This window comes from Ursus maritimus, unplaced genomic scaffold (genome assembly GCF_017311325.1).
Source record: "Ursus maritimus isolate PB19 unplaced genomic scaffold, ASM1731132v1 scaffold_11, whole genome shotgun sequence".
NCBI lineage: Eukaryota > Metazoa > Chordata > Mammalia > Carnivora > Ursidae > Ursus > Ursus maritimus.
Window position 1 is genome coordinate 21499 of NW_024423453.1, and position 15613 is coordinate 37111.

General features: G+C 40.8%; 1 protein-coding gene across 5 annotated transcripts in view; it reads right to left on the bottom strand.

Moving 5' to 3' along the window:
• Positions 1-15613, bottom strand: part of LOC103661822 (3-hydroxybutyrate dehydrogenase type 2-like) — a 32175-nt gene that overhangs the window by 3878 nt on the left and 12684 nt on the right. Inside the window, exon 7 of one of the 5 annotated variants that reach the window (XM_040626200.1) lies at positions 6143-6501. The exons of 3 other annotated variants lie outside the window; for them this stretch is intronic. In XM_040626200.1, the coding sequence (XP_040482134.1) occupies positions 6445-6501 (57 nt within the window). In that variant the 3' untranslated portion in view covers positions 6143-6444. Of the gene's footprint in view, positions 1-6142; positions 6502-10788; positions 11341-15613 lie in introns of those variants that run through there. One more of the 5 variants, XM_040626198.1, reaches the window with a different exon arrangement.

Sequence of the window (15613 nt, forward strand, 5' to 3'; positions counted from 1 at the left end):
CCCCCAACGTGGGAGCAGCCAATTATATAAACCAATTAATAACCAAAGTAAAGAAACATATTGATAATAATACATTAATAGTAGGGGACTTCAACACCCCTCTCACAGCAATGAACAGATCATCTACACAGAAAGATCAACAAAGACACAAGGACTTTGAATGACACACTGGATCAGATAGACTTTGCAGATATATACAGAACATTCCAACCTAAATCAACAGAACTCTCATTCTTCTCAAATGCACATGGAACTTTCTCCAGAATAGATCAGATACTGGGTCACAAATCAGGTCTCAACCAATAACTAAAGATTGAGATTATTCTCTGCATACTTTCAGACCACGATGCTTTGAAACTGGAACTCAAACACAAGAAGAAATTTGGAAGGAACTCAAGAACTTGGGGGTTAAAGAGCATCCTGCTAAAGAATGAATGGGGCAACCAGAAAATTAAAGAAGAACTTAAACAATTCATGCAAACTAAAGAGGATGAAAACACATCAGTTCAAAACCTACAGGATACAGCAAAGGCGGTCCTAAAAGGGAAGTATATAGCAATATAGCCTCTCTCAAAAAATTAGAAAAATCCCAAATACACAAGCTAACCATATACCTAAAGGACCTGGAGAAAGAACAGCAAATATAGTCTAAACCCAGCAGGAGAAGAGAAATAATAAATATCAGAGCAGAAATCAATGAAATAGAAACCAGAAGAACAGTGGAACAGATCAACGAAACTAGAAGCTGGTTCTTTGAAAGAATTAATAAGATCAATAAACTTCTGGCCAGACTTACCCAAAGGAAAGGGAAAGGACCCAAATTAATAAAATCATGAATGAAAGGGGAGAGATCACAAGCAATATCAAGGAAATACAGACAATTGTTAGAATGTATTATTAGCAACTATATGCCAACAAATTAGGCAATCTGGAAGAAATGGGTGCATTTCTGGAAACTTACAAACAACAAAGACTAAAAGGAAGAGATGGAAAATCTTAACAGACCAATAACCAGCAAGGAAATTTGAAGTAGTAACCAAAAACCTCCCCCAATCCAAAAAAAAGAGTCCAGGGACAGATAGCTTCCCAGGGGAATTCTACTAAACATATAAAGAAGAATTAATACCTACTCTCTGGAAGCTGTTTAAAAAACAAAAACAGAAGACAAACTTCCAAACTCATTCTATGAGGCCAGCATTACCTTTATTCTGAAACTAGGCAAAGATCCCATCAAAAAGGAGAATTACAGACCAATATCCCTGATGAATATGGATGCCAAAATTCTCAACAAGATCCTAGCCAATAGGATCCAATAATACATTAAATGAATTATTCACCATGACCAGATGGGATTTATTCCTGGGATACAAGGGTGGTTCAACATTCACGGATCAATCAATGTGATAGAACACATTAATAAAAGAAAAGAACTATATGATCCTCTCAATTGCATTTGACAAAATGCAGCATCCTTTCTTGATTAAAACTCTTTAAAGTATAGGGATAGACAGAACATACCTCAACATTATAAAATCCATGTCTGAAAAGCCCACAGCAAATATGGTTCTCTATGGGGAAAAACTGAAAGCTTTTCCCATAAGGTCAGGAACATGACAGTGTGTCCACTCTCACCACTATTGTTCAACATAGTACTAGAAGTCCTAGCCTCAGCAACCAGACAACAAAAAGAAATAAAAGGCATTCAAATTGGCAAAGAAGAAGTCAAATTTTCTCTCTTCGCAGATGACATGATACTTTATGTGGAAAACCCAAAAGACTCCACCCCAAAATCGCTAGAACTCATACGGCAATTCAGTAATGTGATGGGATACAAAATCAATGCACAGAACTCAGTTGCATTTCTATACACTAACAATGAGACTAAAGAAAGAAAACTTAGGGAATCAATTTCATTTACAATAACAACAAAAATCATAAGATAACTAGGAATAAACCTAGCCAAAGAGGTAAAGGATCTGTACTCTAGAAACTACAGAACACTTATGAAAGAAGTTGAGGAAGACACAAAGAGATGGAAAAGCATTTCATGCTCATAGATTGAAAGAATAAACATTATGAAAATGTCTATGCTGCCCAGACTAATCTACACATTCAATGCCATCCCTATCAAAATACCATCAACATTTTTCACAGAGCTGGAAAAAACAATCCTAAGATTTGTATGTAATCAGAAAAGACCCTGAATCTCTGGAATGTTGAAAAAGAAAACCAAAGCTGGAGGCATCACAAGGCCTGACTTCAAGCTATATTACGAAGCTGTAATCATCAAGAAAGCATGGTACTGGCACAAAAACAGACACATAGATCCATGGAACAGAATAGAGAACCCAGAAATAGACCCTAACTCTATGGTCAACTAATCTTTGACAAAGCAGGAAAGAATATCCAATGGAAAAAAACACAGTCTCTTCAATAAATGGTGCTGGGAAAATTGGACAGCCACATGCAGAAAAATGAAACTGGACCAATCTCTTACAGCATACACAAAGATAAACTCTAAATGGATGAAAGACCTCCATGTGAGACAGGAATCCATCAAAATCCTAGAGAACACCTGCAGTAACCTCTTCGACCTTGGCCACAGCAACTTCTTGTAAGACATGTCTCTAAAGGCAAGGGAAACGAAACCAAAAATGAACTTTTGGGACTTCATCAAGATAAAAAGCTTCTGCACAGCAAAGGAAAGAGTCAACAAAACCAAAAGGAAACCTACAGAATGGGAGAAGATCTTTGCAAAGACCATGACAGATAAAGGGTTGGTATCCAAGATCTATAAAGAACTTAGCAAACTCAACACACAAAGAACAAATAATCCAATCAAGAAATGGACAGAAGAGGGATACAAACCATGAGAGAATCTGGGAAACAAACCAAGGGTTACAGAAGGGAGGGGGTAAGGGGATGGGGTAACTGGGTGATGGGTATTAAGGAGGGCACATCTTGGGATGAGCACTAAGTGTTATACGCAACTAATGAATCATAGAACACTACATCAAAAAATAACAAAATAAAATAACAAAATAAAATAAAATAATCAACCAAAAGCCAACTGCTCTTTATTATCACCTCAACCAGCAATTCTAAAACATCAGTGATAAAATATTCCTTTCCTGAAAAAATATTTTATTGGTCTAAGTTCTAAATCTGAACTAATGCTGTGGTTACCATTGGCTCTCAACATAGATATTAGCAAATTAGCATTTTTTAAAACTTGCTTTTAAGAAACATCATATTCTACAGATAATTTCAATTCTGGAAATTCCAGTGATACAGCAGGCCCCTCAGCTCCTGACTCAGCCAAGTGTGCCCCTTCCCAATTGTAAGGCCCCTTCATGCTAGGTCAGTGCATCCATCTGGGCAAACTACGTATCTCTGTGTCTAAACAGGAGATTCAAAGGAAGCGATGACAGCACTGACGATGTAAAGACAGAAGAAGTAAATTGAGTTATTTTACCTCTACTTGGACTTTTTATTTGAGTTTAAAATTTAAAACACTGAAAAGGAGGACAGATTCCAAGTGGTACTATTTTTCTTTAGTAAGAGTAGGCATGAAATGGAATAATTTCATTTCACAATTACCGTGGAAAATAATTTTGTCTAAAAAAGGAAAAAGGTGTTAAAAAAAATCCACTCCATTGTCACACAGGTCATCCTCAGCCTCTCAGCTCTCCTGACTTTGATTAAGACATAATGCTTAGAGTGGAAAAGCTTGGTGGCCCCAAACAAAAAAGACACCAAAATATGGGTTTTGGTGAATCCTCTTGTAATCAAATAAACACAAACCTATGATAGGTCTTCATGCCTTCTCTGTCATGTATATATTTTTGTTACAGGCACACTGCAAAATTAGAAGGAAGATATCATGGCCCATGTTGGGATGTTCTGGATTCAGTTATAGCATAGTGCAGGGCAGCAGGATGCAGTATTAATTTCCGCATACCCCGAGTTGTCCCAGAATGCCTAAGTCCTGAGAGAGAATCCCTTGAGCACAAAGCAATGAAATACTAAAGGTATTTTATATCATGCAGGTGACAAACTCATAGCAGAGCTCCATGCCTGACCTATCCCTCTTAATTCATGCTTCCTAAGAGTGCGCATGATTCCTAAGAGCTCTCAGCTGGCTCAGTCAGTAGAGCCTGCAACTCTTGATCTCTGGGTTGTAAGTTCCAGCCCCACGTTGCGTGTAGAGATTACTTAAAAATCTATTCGTGGGGTGCCTGGGTGGTTCAGTTGGTCAGGTGCCCAACTCTTGATTTCCACTGAAGTCATGATCTCAGGGTCCTGGGATTGAGCCCCACCCTGAGAGAGGCTCCACAATCAAGCGAGAAGTCTGCTTGAGGATTCTCTCCCCTCACTCTGCCCCTCCTCTCTCTCTCTCATAAATAAATCTATAAGAAAGAAAAAGAAAGAAAGAAAGAAAGAAAGAAAGAAAGAAAGAAAGAAGAAAGAAAATAAAGAAAGAGGCAGAAGACATGAACAAACCTTTTCTAAAGAAGACATACAAATGGCCAACAGATACATGAAAAAATGCTCCACGTCACTAGCCATCAGGGAAATACAAATCAAATCACTCTGAGAGATCACCTCACACCAGTTAGAATAGCCAAAATTAACAAGACAGTGAAGAACAAATGCTGGAGAGGATGTGGAGAAAGGGGAACCCTCCTCTTACACATTTGGTGGGAATGCAAGCTGGTGTAGCTGCTCTGGAAAACAGTATGGAGGTTACTCAAGAAGTTAAAAGTAGAGCTACTCTATGACTCAGTAATTGCACTACTGGGTATTTATACCAAAGATACAGATGTAGTGAAAAGAAGGGGCACCTGCATCCCAATGTTCATAGCAGCAATGTCCACAATAGCCAAACTGTGGAAGGAGCCGAGATGTTCTTCAACAGACGAGTGGATAAAGAACATGCGGTTCATATATACAATGGAATATTACTCAGCCATCAGAAAAGATGAATACTTACCATTTGCATCGACATGAATGGAACTAGAGGGTATTAAGCTAAGTGAAATAAGTCAATCAGAAGAAGATAATTATATGATTTCACTCATATGTAGGACTAAAGAAACAAAACAGAGGATCAGTGAGGAAGGGAGTGAAAAAGAAAACAAGATGAAATCAGAGAGGAAGAAAAACTGTAAGAGACTCTTAATCATAGGAAACGAACTGAGGGTTGCTGAAGGCGGGGGGAGTGGGGAGATGGAGTAACTGGGTGATGGGCATTAAGGAGGGCACCTGATGTAATGAGCACTGGGTGTTATATACATCTGATGAATCACTGACCTCTACCTCTGAAATTAATAATACACTATATATGTTAATTAATTGGATTTAAATAAAATTAAATTAAATTAAAAAAAATTGTGTTATGAAACTGGATATCCCCATGTAAAAGAACCTCTTACAGAAATGACTAAAAAATGGATCAAAGACCTCAATGAAAGTCCTAAAAATGTCTCCCTGCAGGGGTGTGCCTGGTTCCTGGCAAGGTCAGCTGCTCTCAGACTCTTCCAGCCTTGGGCTTTAGGAAACGCAATGCTTTCATGCATTTCCAAGGCAATTTTAAGCCCAAAAAGGAATGCTCTAAGCAGGAAGAGCTTCGCCTTCTTGTCTCACCCATGGAGTGGACAGTGCTTCTCAGACCTTCAAAGCATCCTTCTAGGATGAGCCCATTTGTGCTGGAATCTATAGACACATGCTTGGTTCTGCAGGGAAGCGTCCAGGATGGAGAACAGCCACCCTTCTGTGCTGTTGCAGTTGTGAACCAGGAATATTTATTTTTCACTTAAAAAGAAAACATAGTGTTACTGTTGACACTAAGTGAATGAACATTTTAAAACATTTTAGAGAGAAAGGAAGAGAGTTTTATTCAAACCCAAGTCAGGACAGCTGTCTGGGAGACACAATCTTCACAAAGAAGGGAGTGCTCTGGGGAAGGAACATTTGGGGCAGGGTTATATATTTGTTCTGCTTTGTTTTACGTACAGAGTTACACATCACAATGAGGAAGAAGATTCCAGAAAGTGATAGACTTTTTCTTATGTTTTCAGAATGTGCAAGTCAGTATGACTTTAATCTTATGGGAGCCAGAGAGGTTCTTTTGTATTCTTACCTTGATGTTGGCAATGGCCTTTTTTGGTTATCTTTTTCTTTTCGAAGCAGATGGACAACATGTGCTTGAGGCAGAAATAGGGCCCATGCTTTGAGGTTTTGCCCAGTCATTTTGAGCTGGGTAAAATGTTAAAGAATAGCTTCCCTGGAAGGCCAAGATCAGGGCCCACAGATGGTATGAGATAAAAATTACTCTTATCCTTATCATTACTACCAAATGGAGGAGCTTGAGACGAAAGCACCTTTCACATAGTACAAAGAAATCAAAAGGTCCCCTACAGAAGGTTATCTGCTCCATGGTCATCACAGGTAACAGAGGCGTTCATGGTCTCTGGACTCCTCCCCTTGTCCTGCCCAAATCTGAAGAACAGAGATCATTTACAGTCAGAATTTTAGAACTGCTAGACACCCTAGAGATGTCTGGCACCATCCCCTTGGACTACAGAATACAACAGAGTAGCTCACTGTCACAACATGAAAGTGCCCCTGGATACACTAAGTTCTTTCTCTGCAAATTTTGCCTCATGGAAATCATAATCATAACATAGAAACACTACGATGGTTGGGAAGTAAATAATCGGAGGTAAGAGAATATTTTAGCAATCTTTAGAAGCATTGTCTCACTCTGTAAAAGAGGCCGAGTGTTTTTAAATACTATTTCCGACCTTACAGCACACTCTGAACATACCAGAGCCTAAATAAATTTTAAAAAGATAGATCTTTCAGTAACTTTAATATCAGAAAAAATATTACAGTATCTCTATTCCTAGGCATCTTTAGGTATCTTACTCAAAGGTCCTCCACTGAGATAATTATCTTCATGATCACGATTGGCAGAGGTGAAAAGGGCAGCCTAATTCGTTCCAGTTGGCCACACAACAAGAAAATCCTAATACTTCCTAGGTTTCCAGATTGAGAAGACCAGAGATAAGAGGGAAATGGTACCCTGTATGGAAGAACAAGGGATTTGGAGTCAGTTTGGAAATCCCACTTAGGTTTCTACACTAAAATCCTCTGTAATTCATATAGTCTCTGAGCCCTTGTCTAACCGTCTAGAAAATGGGACTCATTCTATCTACACCCTAGTCAAGAAGCTGCTATTGTGTCGTATTTCTCTCAGAAATCATGTTGTTAGACTGGTGGGGACAATAGCACCATCGTCACTAGGAGTGGGGAGCTTCCCATTTCCATATGGCCATGTTGACCCCCTTAACTCAGGGCCACCAGAAAGGACAACTGGGGGTGGGGAACACACGCCAAGATTGCCAGGTATGGCTGGGACACGCAGAACTCTGATAGGGGCTTAACTCCTGTCTACCTTATGATAGTGAGTGCTCTTCACAGACGAAGGGCCATTGTGTGTGAGCCCTGATGTAGAAAAGATTGAGAATTTCCATTTCGATTCCCTCTCTGACCCTTAGGATATGCAGCAAAGTTACATTGAATTTTTTAAACATGGAGGGACTTCCTGGATTTCTTTTCATTATGACTAGGGCTCCATTCCTTGGTGGCCTACAAATATAATCTAGTTAATTTCAGGATTTTAAAATTTGTAGACATGATTCATGGCCCATCTGTTTGGGTAAATAGTCTATGACCACTGGAAAATAATGTATTCTGCACTTATTATGGAATGTTTCATAGATGTCAATTAGGTCACATTTGTTACCAATGTTTTGTCTGCTTTTTTGATCAGATATGGAGAAAGGTATATTAAAATTTCTGAACAATGAGACTCTATTCAACATTGCATTGGAGAATCAACCCAGTGTTATACGGCAAGAGGAAGCAAAAGTGTAAGAATGGAGGGGATAATTGTGACTACTCACAGATAGGATTGTGTACATAGAAAATCCAAAATAGTCTATAAATACCCTATTAGAATTAAATATGGAATTTAGAAATTTGAGATGGATTGTATCCATCTCATTAGACAGTTTCTGGAAGAAAATGTAGAACATGGCGATCTTGGGGTAGGCCACAGAGTGTACTAACCATTTAAAAGAATTCAGTGGGTGGTGCCTGCATGGCTCAGCTGTTAAGCATCTGCCTTTGGCTCTGGTCATGATCCCAGGGTCCTGCGATGGAGCCCCCTATTGGGCTTCCTGCTGGGCAGGAAGCGTGCTTCTCCCTCTCAACCTCCCCTTAAAAATGTGACATCTCTCCCTATCTTTTGACCACTAAGAAAATGAAAAGGTGAGCCACAGACTGGGAAGTAAAGATTTGCAATACACACTGACAAAGACTTGTCAATAAAGACTTCCTACTCATGAACCATAAAAAGACCATCTATTTAAAAACGAATATTTCACAAAAGATGTACTGATGGCCAACAAGCACAGGAAAGGGTGCTCCACAGTATTATGTTCAGGAACATCCAGGCCTTTCCTAAAACAAAAATATACACACAAACCAGTATTCCCTAGATGGATGACATCCTTATTTCTGAGGGCAACTTGGAGAACAGACGAGCATCCAAGTCAAGTGATGGAATTCCTGATGCTCAGAGGATGGATAATTGACCTAAGTTAGGGCTGAGGATCTCAAATTACAGCACAATTTCTAGGCATCATTCAGTCCTCCGAAGGCGGACAACTACCACACCCCTTCATATAACACAGGTTGCTTCCCAACCCCTACCATAAAGGAAGAAGTTCAGAAACAGATAAGACTGGTAGGAAAGAGCAGAAATCACATGTGGGGATTATCCTGAAACACACTGATCACATAACTAGTGTAAGGAAGTGTAGGGAACTGACATGGACACAGACCCAAGAGGTACTTCTTTGGGAAATGCTGTCTGAAATCGTCACATGCTGGCACCAGCTAATGAGGGCTCTGAGCATACCCTAGAATGCCTATACTCACAAGGCTTTGAGACATGGTCTCCGAGGACTGAAACTCTTCAAGACCTCAAAGTTTACCGGATTGACTGATGGGATTCCCGTGTTCTGAGAACAGATACCAACTACTTGAAAGGCTCACCTGGGTTCTCTCAGAGGCCCTACAAAAAGCTGAACCATTCCCTGAAAATCAATCTCTCTCTCACACAAACACACACACACATGCACACACACAACCTGTCATTGGTCTAATTCATCAATTACTTAAACATTCAGGACTCTTCCTAACTTTTCTTTTTCTAATTGATATTTGTACTCACACGAAGTGTCATCATTTCTAATTAACACTAATGTCAAAATAGAGACGCACTGACACAATATTCACAAAATGGAACTTTCTTGTAATTTTCAACATAGCATTTTTAAAAGATCGTACATATTTTAGTTATTTTGGTAACTCATACAGGAGAAAATCTGCATCGAAAAACTCTAAACACTGACATTGAGTTTTAAGCCTAGAGAACAAAAATTGTTGAATTTCACAGATAATAAGGAACCAAAGGGAAAGCATGGAAGTTGTAGTCTAATAATTTTACACATATGCATCCTCTATTATCCTACTACTGAGGGGCATATTTTATGACCACTCTATATGCATAAATTTCTTCCAATGTGGGCCTGCACAAGTATAATGAATGTACCGCAGTAGAATGAAATGTCTGGGAACGACTTGGTGGCATCCGTAATGAACAATTAAATTTCGTTCTTGTATTTGGTGAACTTCCACTGTCTGTCCCTTTAGACAATGGACCATCTATAAAAACCAGTACAGCTTTTCCATTTCAAGAACAATCACCACTGAGAAGAAACTAACTTCCAATTCCTAAAGCAATACGCAGACTGAGTTCCATTTAACTCCCCTTTAGTCACCTTCTCTGTGGGTTCTAAACTATTTCCTTTCCTCCTTTCCACGCTGAGCAAGGAGCCCGATGCGAAGCTCGATTCCAGAACCCTGGGATCATGATGTGAGCCAAAGGAAGACACTTAACTGGCTGAGCCACCCAGCAGCCCCATCCATATTTTTCTGAAGCCAAAGGATACTTTCTCACATGACTTCACATGACTTCTCGTGATACCAGACACCTGCGCTTTGCCTCTAGGAGGTAGGAGATGAAGGCAATTGCAAACTCTTACAGTGGCTTCCCAAATACAAGGACCCACCTGGTGACAGTGAGACCCTTATGAGCCCACGACAGGGTGCTTGACACTCGCCTATGGCTGGGCTGGCCCAGAGAACCAAAAGTGTTTCCCTGGCTGATGTCTCTGGGGAACAGACGCCCCACATTGTGAATGAGTCCCTGCCACTGAGCTGTCCAGAGATGGCCATCCTCAGGGAGGATGAGGATCAAGGACAAGCCAGAGGAGACCTCATCTGTCTCTTTTATCTTTTCATATTGTGGACAGTGGACAACTAGCTGCCTACAAGTCCCCAGCTACCTTAGTCTCATCTGTGAACAACCCAGAGGTTTTACAAAACACTTAAGATTTTGTTGTCACAACTGCCCAAATATTTACATGTAAATAGATAAGAGTGCAATCAGTTCCTTAATTTTAAATGTAAATATGTGAATACATTCTTATTTTCTAAAGATTTATTTATTTATTTTAGGGAGGAGAGAGGGTGGGAGGGAGGGGCAGGAAGAGGGAGGAAGAATCTCAGGCGGACTCCGCACTGAGCACCCAGACCTAAGCAGGGCTCGATCTCAGATCATGACCTGAGGTGAATCCAGGAGTGGGATACTTAACTGACTACACCACCCAGTCGACCCAATAAATTCTTCATTTCATCCATAACCAACTGCTATGGGGTCACAGAGCTAATAATTAGGCACATTCTCATCTTTAGCATGAATATAGAGGAAGACAACCAAATTCTACCAAACTTCTAATGTGGGGAAGGGTGACAAAAATCTCAAATCTGCCAAAACACTCTTCAGTTTATATCCATAGGTTTTAATGATTTACTCAAACAATTTTCAAGTTATCTCTTTTTCATCAAACATACAAGGTTTACTTAAAGTCAACTAGTCTTTGCATTGAAGTTCCAAATGGTTTGGTTTTTACCCAGATGGTAAAGTCGTCACTACAGAAAAATGGAAGGAAGCTGTTGGGTGGTTGTAGCCGTTCCTCATAGATCGGTAAGTTCCAGCTTCATTTACCATATTTAGCCTAAAGAAATTAAGTCTTTCCTGCTACAAACCTTCTTCCATTTGAATTTTCTGTTATTCCCATAGCAGTTAGATTCCATCCTGAGAGTTACAGGGAGAACTGGCAAAGACACTGGACTCTGGGTGTCCTGAAGGGGGAAGGAATGACCTGCTGTGAATGCTTTGCATCCCAGGCCATGCACCCTGTTGCCACCTCACACACTCAAAATGCTTTCATACTAGTGTGGCATTACCTGGTAATGCCGAGCCATACTCACATTCCTAGATGCAATGTTTTATAGGGTAACACAATCACCAAGCCCAAGACACGCATATAAGAACCCTCCACAGCAGCGTTGCTGGTATTAGCAGGTGACCAGCCCGGGCCACCCACATGACCCACCGTTGCCACCCCACGTGGTGCTAGTTAGGCTCATTACCTCTCCCGGCCCTAGAGGGCGCTCGCTATGAGACTTCCGGTTGGGCGGGCACTTGACCTACCTGGGAGAGGCACGTGACTCGCCCCCCGCCCACGTCACCCGACCCCGAGCCGCCCCAGGTGGTACTAATTAGGCTCATTACCTCTCCGGGCACTAGAGGGTGCTCGCTATGGGACTTCAGGTTGGGTCTGCTCCTGGCGCCCACCTGACGGTCCTGGGCCTCCCACGTGACCCCCACGTGACTGTAATGGACCTGCCCCTCAGGGACACATGACCCGTTGGGAGCGCCCACGTGACCCACCCATGGGGCCCACGTCCCCTGCAGGTGACACACGCTTGACGGGCACGTGACCCACCCCTGCCGCCCATGTAACCCCGCTGCTGCCACCCCACATGCTGCTAATTAGGCTCATTACCTCTCGCGCCACTGGAGTGCGCTCGCTATGGGGCTTCAGTTTGGGCGAGCTTGTGACCCGCCCGCAAGAAGCAAGTCACCCGCTCCTGGAGCCCACGGGACCGGCCCCAGGCCGTTCACGTGACCCACACGTGACTGGAACGGCCCCGCCCCTGCCGGGTACGCGACCTTCTGGGGATACCCACTTGACCTGCCTACGGGGCCCATATGACCCACATGTGCTCACGCTTGAAGGGCACGTGACCCACCCCTGGCACCCACATGACCCGCGGCTGGGCCCCACATAGTGCTAATTAGGCTCATTACCTCTCCCGGCACTAGAGGGCGCTCGCTATGAGACTTCCGGTTGGGCGAGCACGTGACCCACTCCTGGTGTCCATGTGACCATCCCAGGCCGCCCACGTGACCTGAACGTGACTGGAAAAGCCACGTCCCTGCCGGGCAAGTGACTGGCTTGGGACGCCCACGTGACCTGCCCGTGGGGCCCATGTGACCCGCAGGTGAGACGCGCTTCACAGGCACGTGACCTGCCCCTTTTGCCCATGTGACTCCCCCTTACTGCCCACGTGGTGGTAATTAGGCTCATTTTCTCTTAAGCACCCCATTATAGTTCACGTCCTGCTCTATAGCAGGGTTCCTAAGAGATTCCTCTTAGGTACCCCACTATAGTTCAAGTCCTGTGCTATAGCGGGGGCCTACCAGGTTTCTCTTAGGCACCCCATTAGAGTCCAAGTATTTATTTTCTCTTCTGTTGTATATTTTGGAAAGTGAGGAGATTTGTGAGTCAACATTCTTCAGTTCCTTTCTTGGCTATTGTTCCTCCAAGTTGTGTTCCCTACTGCCTGGCTCTGGGCCGCCATTCATTTTGCTGTTATCTATGACCTAGGATTCAAGGATACAAATAGTCTCACAGCCAATGTGATACCACTGCAGGAAAGAGGGGAATTGGGTATTACGTACTAATATGGGGAGGTTCAGTTCTCCTAATTGACCCTAGAGTCCTGTCTCTGACACTAACATTCAAAATTATGTGGAAAAAAGAAAGGACATTGCACTGGAAGATTTGAAAACCATCTCCTAATTATTACTTCTCTACCATCCAAGGCCATAGCACCCAAGAAACGAAATGTGTATGTGTTCCTCCTATTAATCAAAATAGTCTATTAATAAAAGCACTTTGCTAAAAGGATTTTCCCAAACCATGGGACATGAAGCTTCTGTACTAATTGTATTAGAAATTTGTTTTTATAATAAAAATTTTAAATAATTTTTCCAGAAGTGAACTTTTCAAATTGTGGTTTTTGGAAAACTGTAAAAGATATATTTAAAATTTTTTAAGTATGTCACTTTTATTTCTGGGCACTGAAAATTAATATAACACCATCACTGTCAGCCAAAATAGGACAGAGCTAAGGTGCATGGCACAGAGTCACAGTTTCAGTGATCTAAAATTACCTTGATATGATTTTTAAGCTCATAGGAAGAGATTTGGAACTAAAGAATATATAAGGATATATTAAGCTTTTCTCAGAGGTTATATAGCAGATGAGAAGAGCTCTCAAAAAATTTCTTCTGTAGTTTATTCAGACAAATACCACCTCCAAAAAAGGCATCTGAAAGAATACAGTTGGCCAGGAAATTAAGGTTGAAAATGAACACTGCTAGAAATGATGAGTTTGGAAAATGAGTATGTTTTCCTTAAGATATGAAGTGGGGGAAAAAAAGGAGAAAGGAATATGATTTATGATGATTTTGCATCTGGTAGTAAACAAAGTGGACTAGTTAGGATGATTCAGCCTCCAGATAGATACTGTCATATCGTGATTTACAGCCAGGGATCTGGGAGTGCATGAAAGATGCTATCTACATTGATTGTATAGTCTTATTTCATCAGAATCCAGATCTTTAAAATAAATGGAAGGCATTTGATAACATTTGTATAGTAAATTGTGGAGAATTGATTACAAGTGATAAAATAAAAAGATATTGGAAATGAACTGGTGAAAAAGATTAAAAAACTATAATTGCATGTGAAAGTAAAACTGGTTTACTCAGCTCTGGATCTGGGCTCTATTTTCTTATGGTTTGACAGGCAATTTAAACCACAAAATTAAACAGTAAAGGATATGGCTTTAGAAATAAATGAATTTAAAGAGCTACAGTTTTTAAACTCTCACAAGAAATTCAAACTTCTTACAACATTCTTTGTTGTTCTAGTGTTCCTTTTATTTAGCAAAGGCTTTTGTTTGCAGCAGTTTACAGTGAATGACCAACATGGACTTATGGTAACATTTTACCATTGAAGAACAGCTTTCATGAAATATCGGAAGAAATTATCTTTGTCCCAGATCTTTTATCACAAAGTTGTTCAAGTGATTGCCAATTGCAAAACCTACTTGGAGATTTTTTTTTAAAGCATTAGGCTATTTTATTTGTATTTTTGATAAGTGCTAGTTATTTTAACCCTAACCCATAACCAGCAAAGAAATCGAATCAGTAATCAAAAACCTCCCCACAAACAAAAGTCCAGGACAAGATGGCTTCACATGAGAACCCTAAGAAACATTTAAAAAAGAGTTAATACCTACTCTTCTCAAACTATTCCAAGAAATAAAAAAGGAAAGAAAACTTCTAAATTCATCTTATGAGACCAGGATTACTCTGATACCAAAACCAGTTGAAGACATCACTAAAAAAGGGAACTACTGACCCATGTCTCTGATGAACATAGATGCAAAAATGCTTAACAAAATATTAGAAAACCAAACCCGACAATACCTTAAAAAAATCAATCAAGTAGGATTTATTCCTGGGTTGTGAGGATGGTTCAATATTCACAAATCTATCAATGTTATACATCACATCATTAGGAGAAAAAATAAAAAACCACATGATCATTTCAACAGATGAAGAAAAAGCATTTGACAAAGGACAACATTCATTCATGATAAAAATCCTCAACAAAATAGGTTTAGAGGGAACATACCTCAACATAATTAAGACTGTATAAAAAAGAAAAAATGAACTTGTGGGACTTCATCAAGATAAAAAGCTTCTGCACAGCCAAGGAAACAGTCAAAAAAACTAAGAGGCAGCCCACGGAATGGGAGAATATATTTGCAAATGACACTACAGATAAAAGACTGGTATCCAAGATCTACAAAGAACTTCTCAAACTCAATAACTTATACTTGGGGACTTTGGGGGAAAGTCTGCCTTCCATCTACTGGCTTCTGTTTTTTGATCTACCAGTTCCAGGCTCGTCTGCTCAAACTGCCTTTGCCAGTTCTGCCAAGAATCTACTCCCAAACCCCCTCCCAGGACCTTCCAAACCCTTTTCTGGGACAGAAAGAGGAGGAGAATTAATAATGAGAGCAATTTTTATTTCTAGAAGGAAAGTTGATCATGTGACTTCATGGTATTCATCTCCTCGACTGTTCAGTTTTTTTTCTAGATTAACCATGGGTAGGTGTGCAGCCCCGGGCCCCACCTCAAGGAGGTGCCCTTCAACAGATGACTGGATTAAGAAGATGTGGTCCATATATACAATGGAATATTACTCAGCTA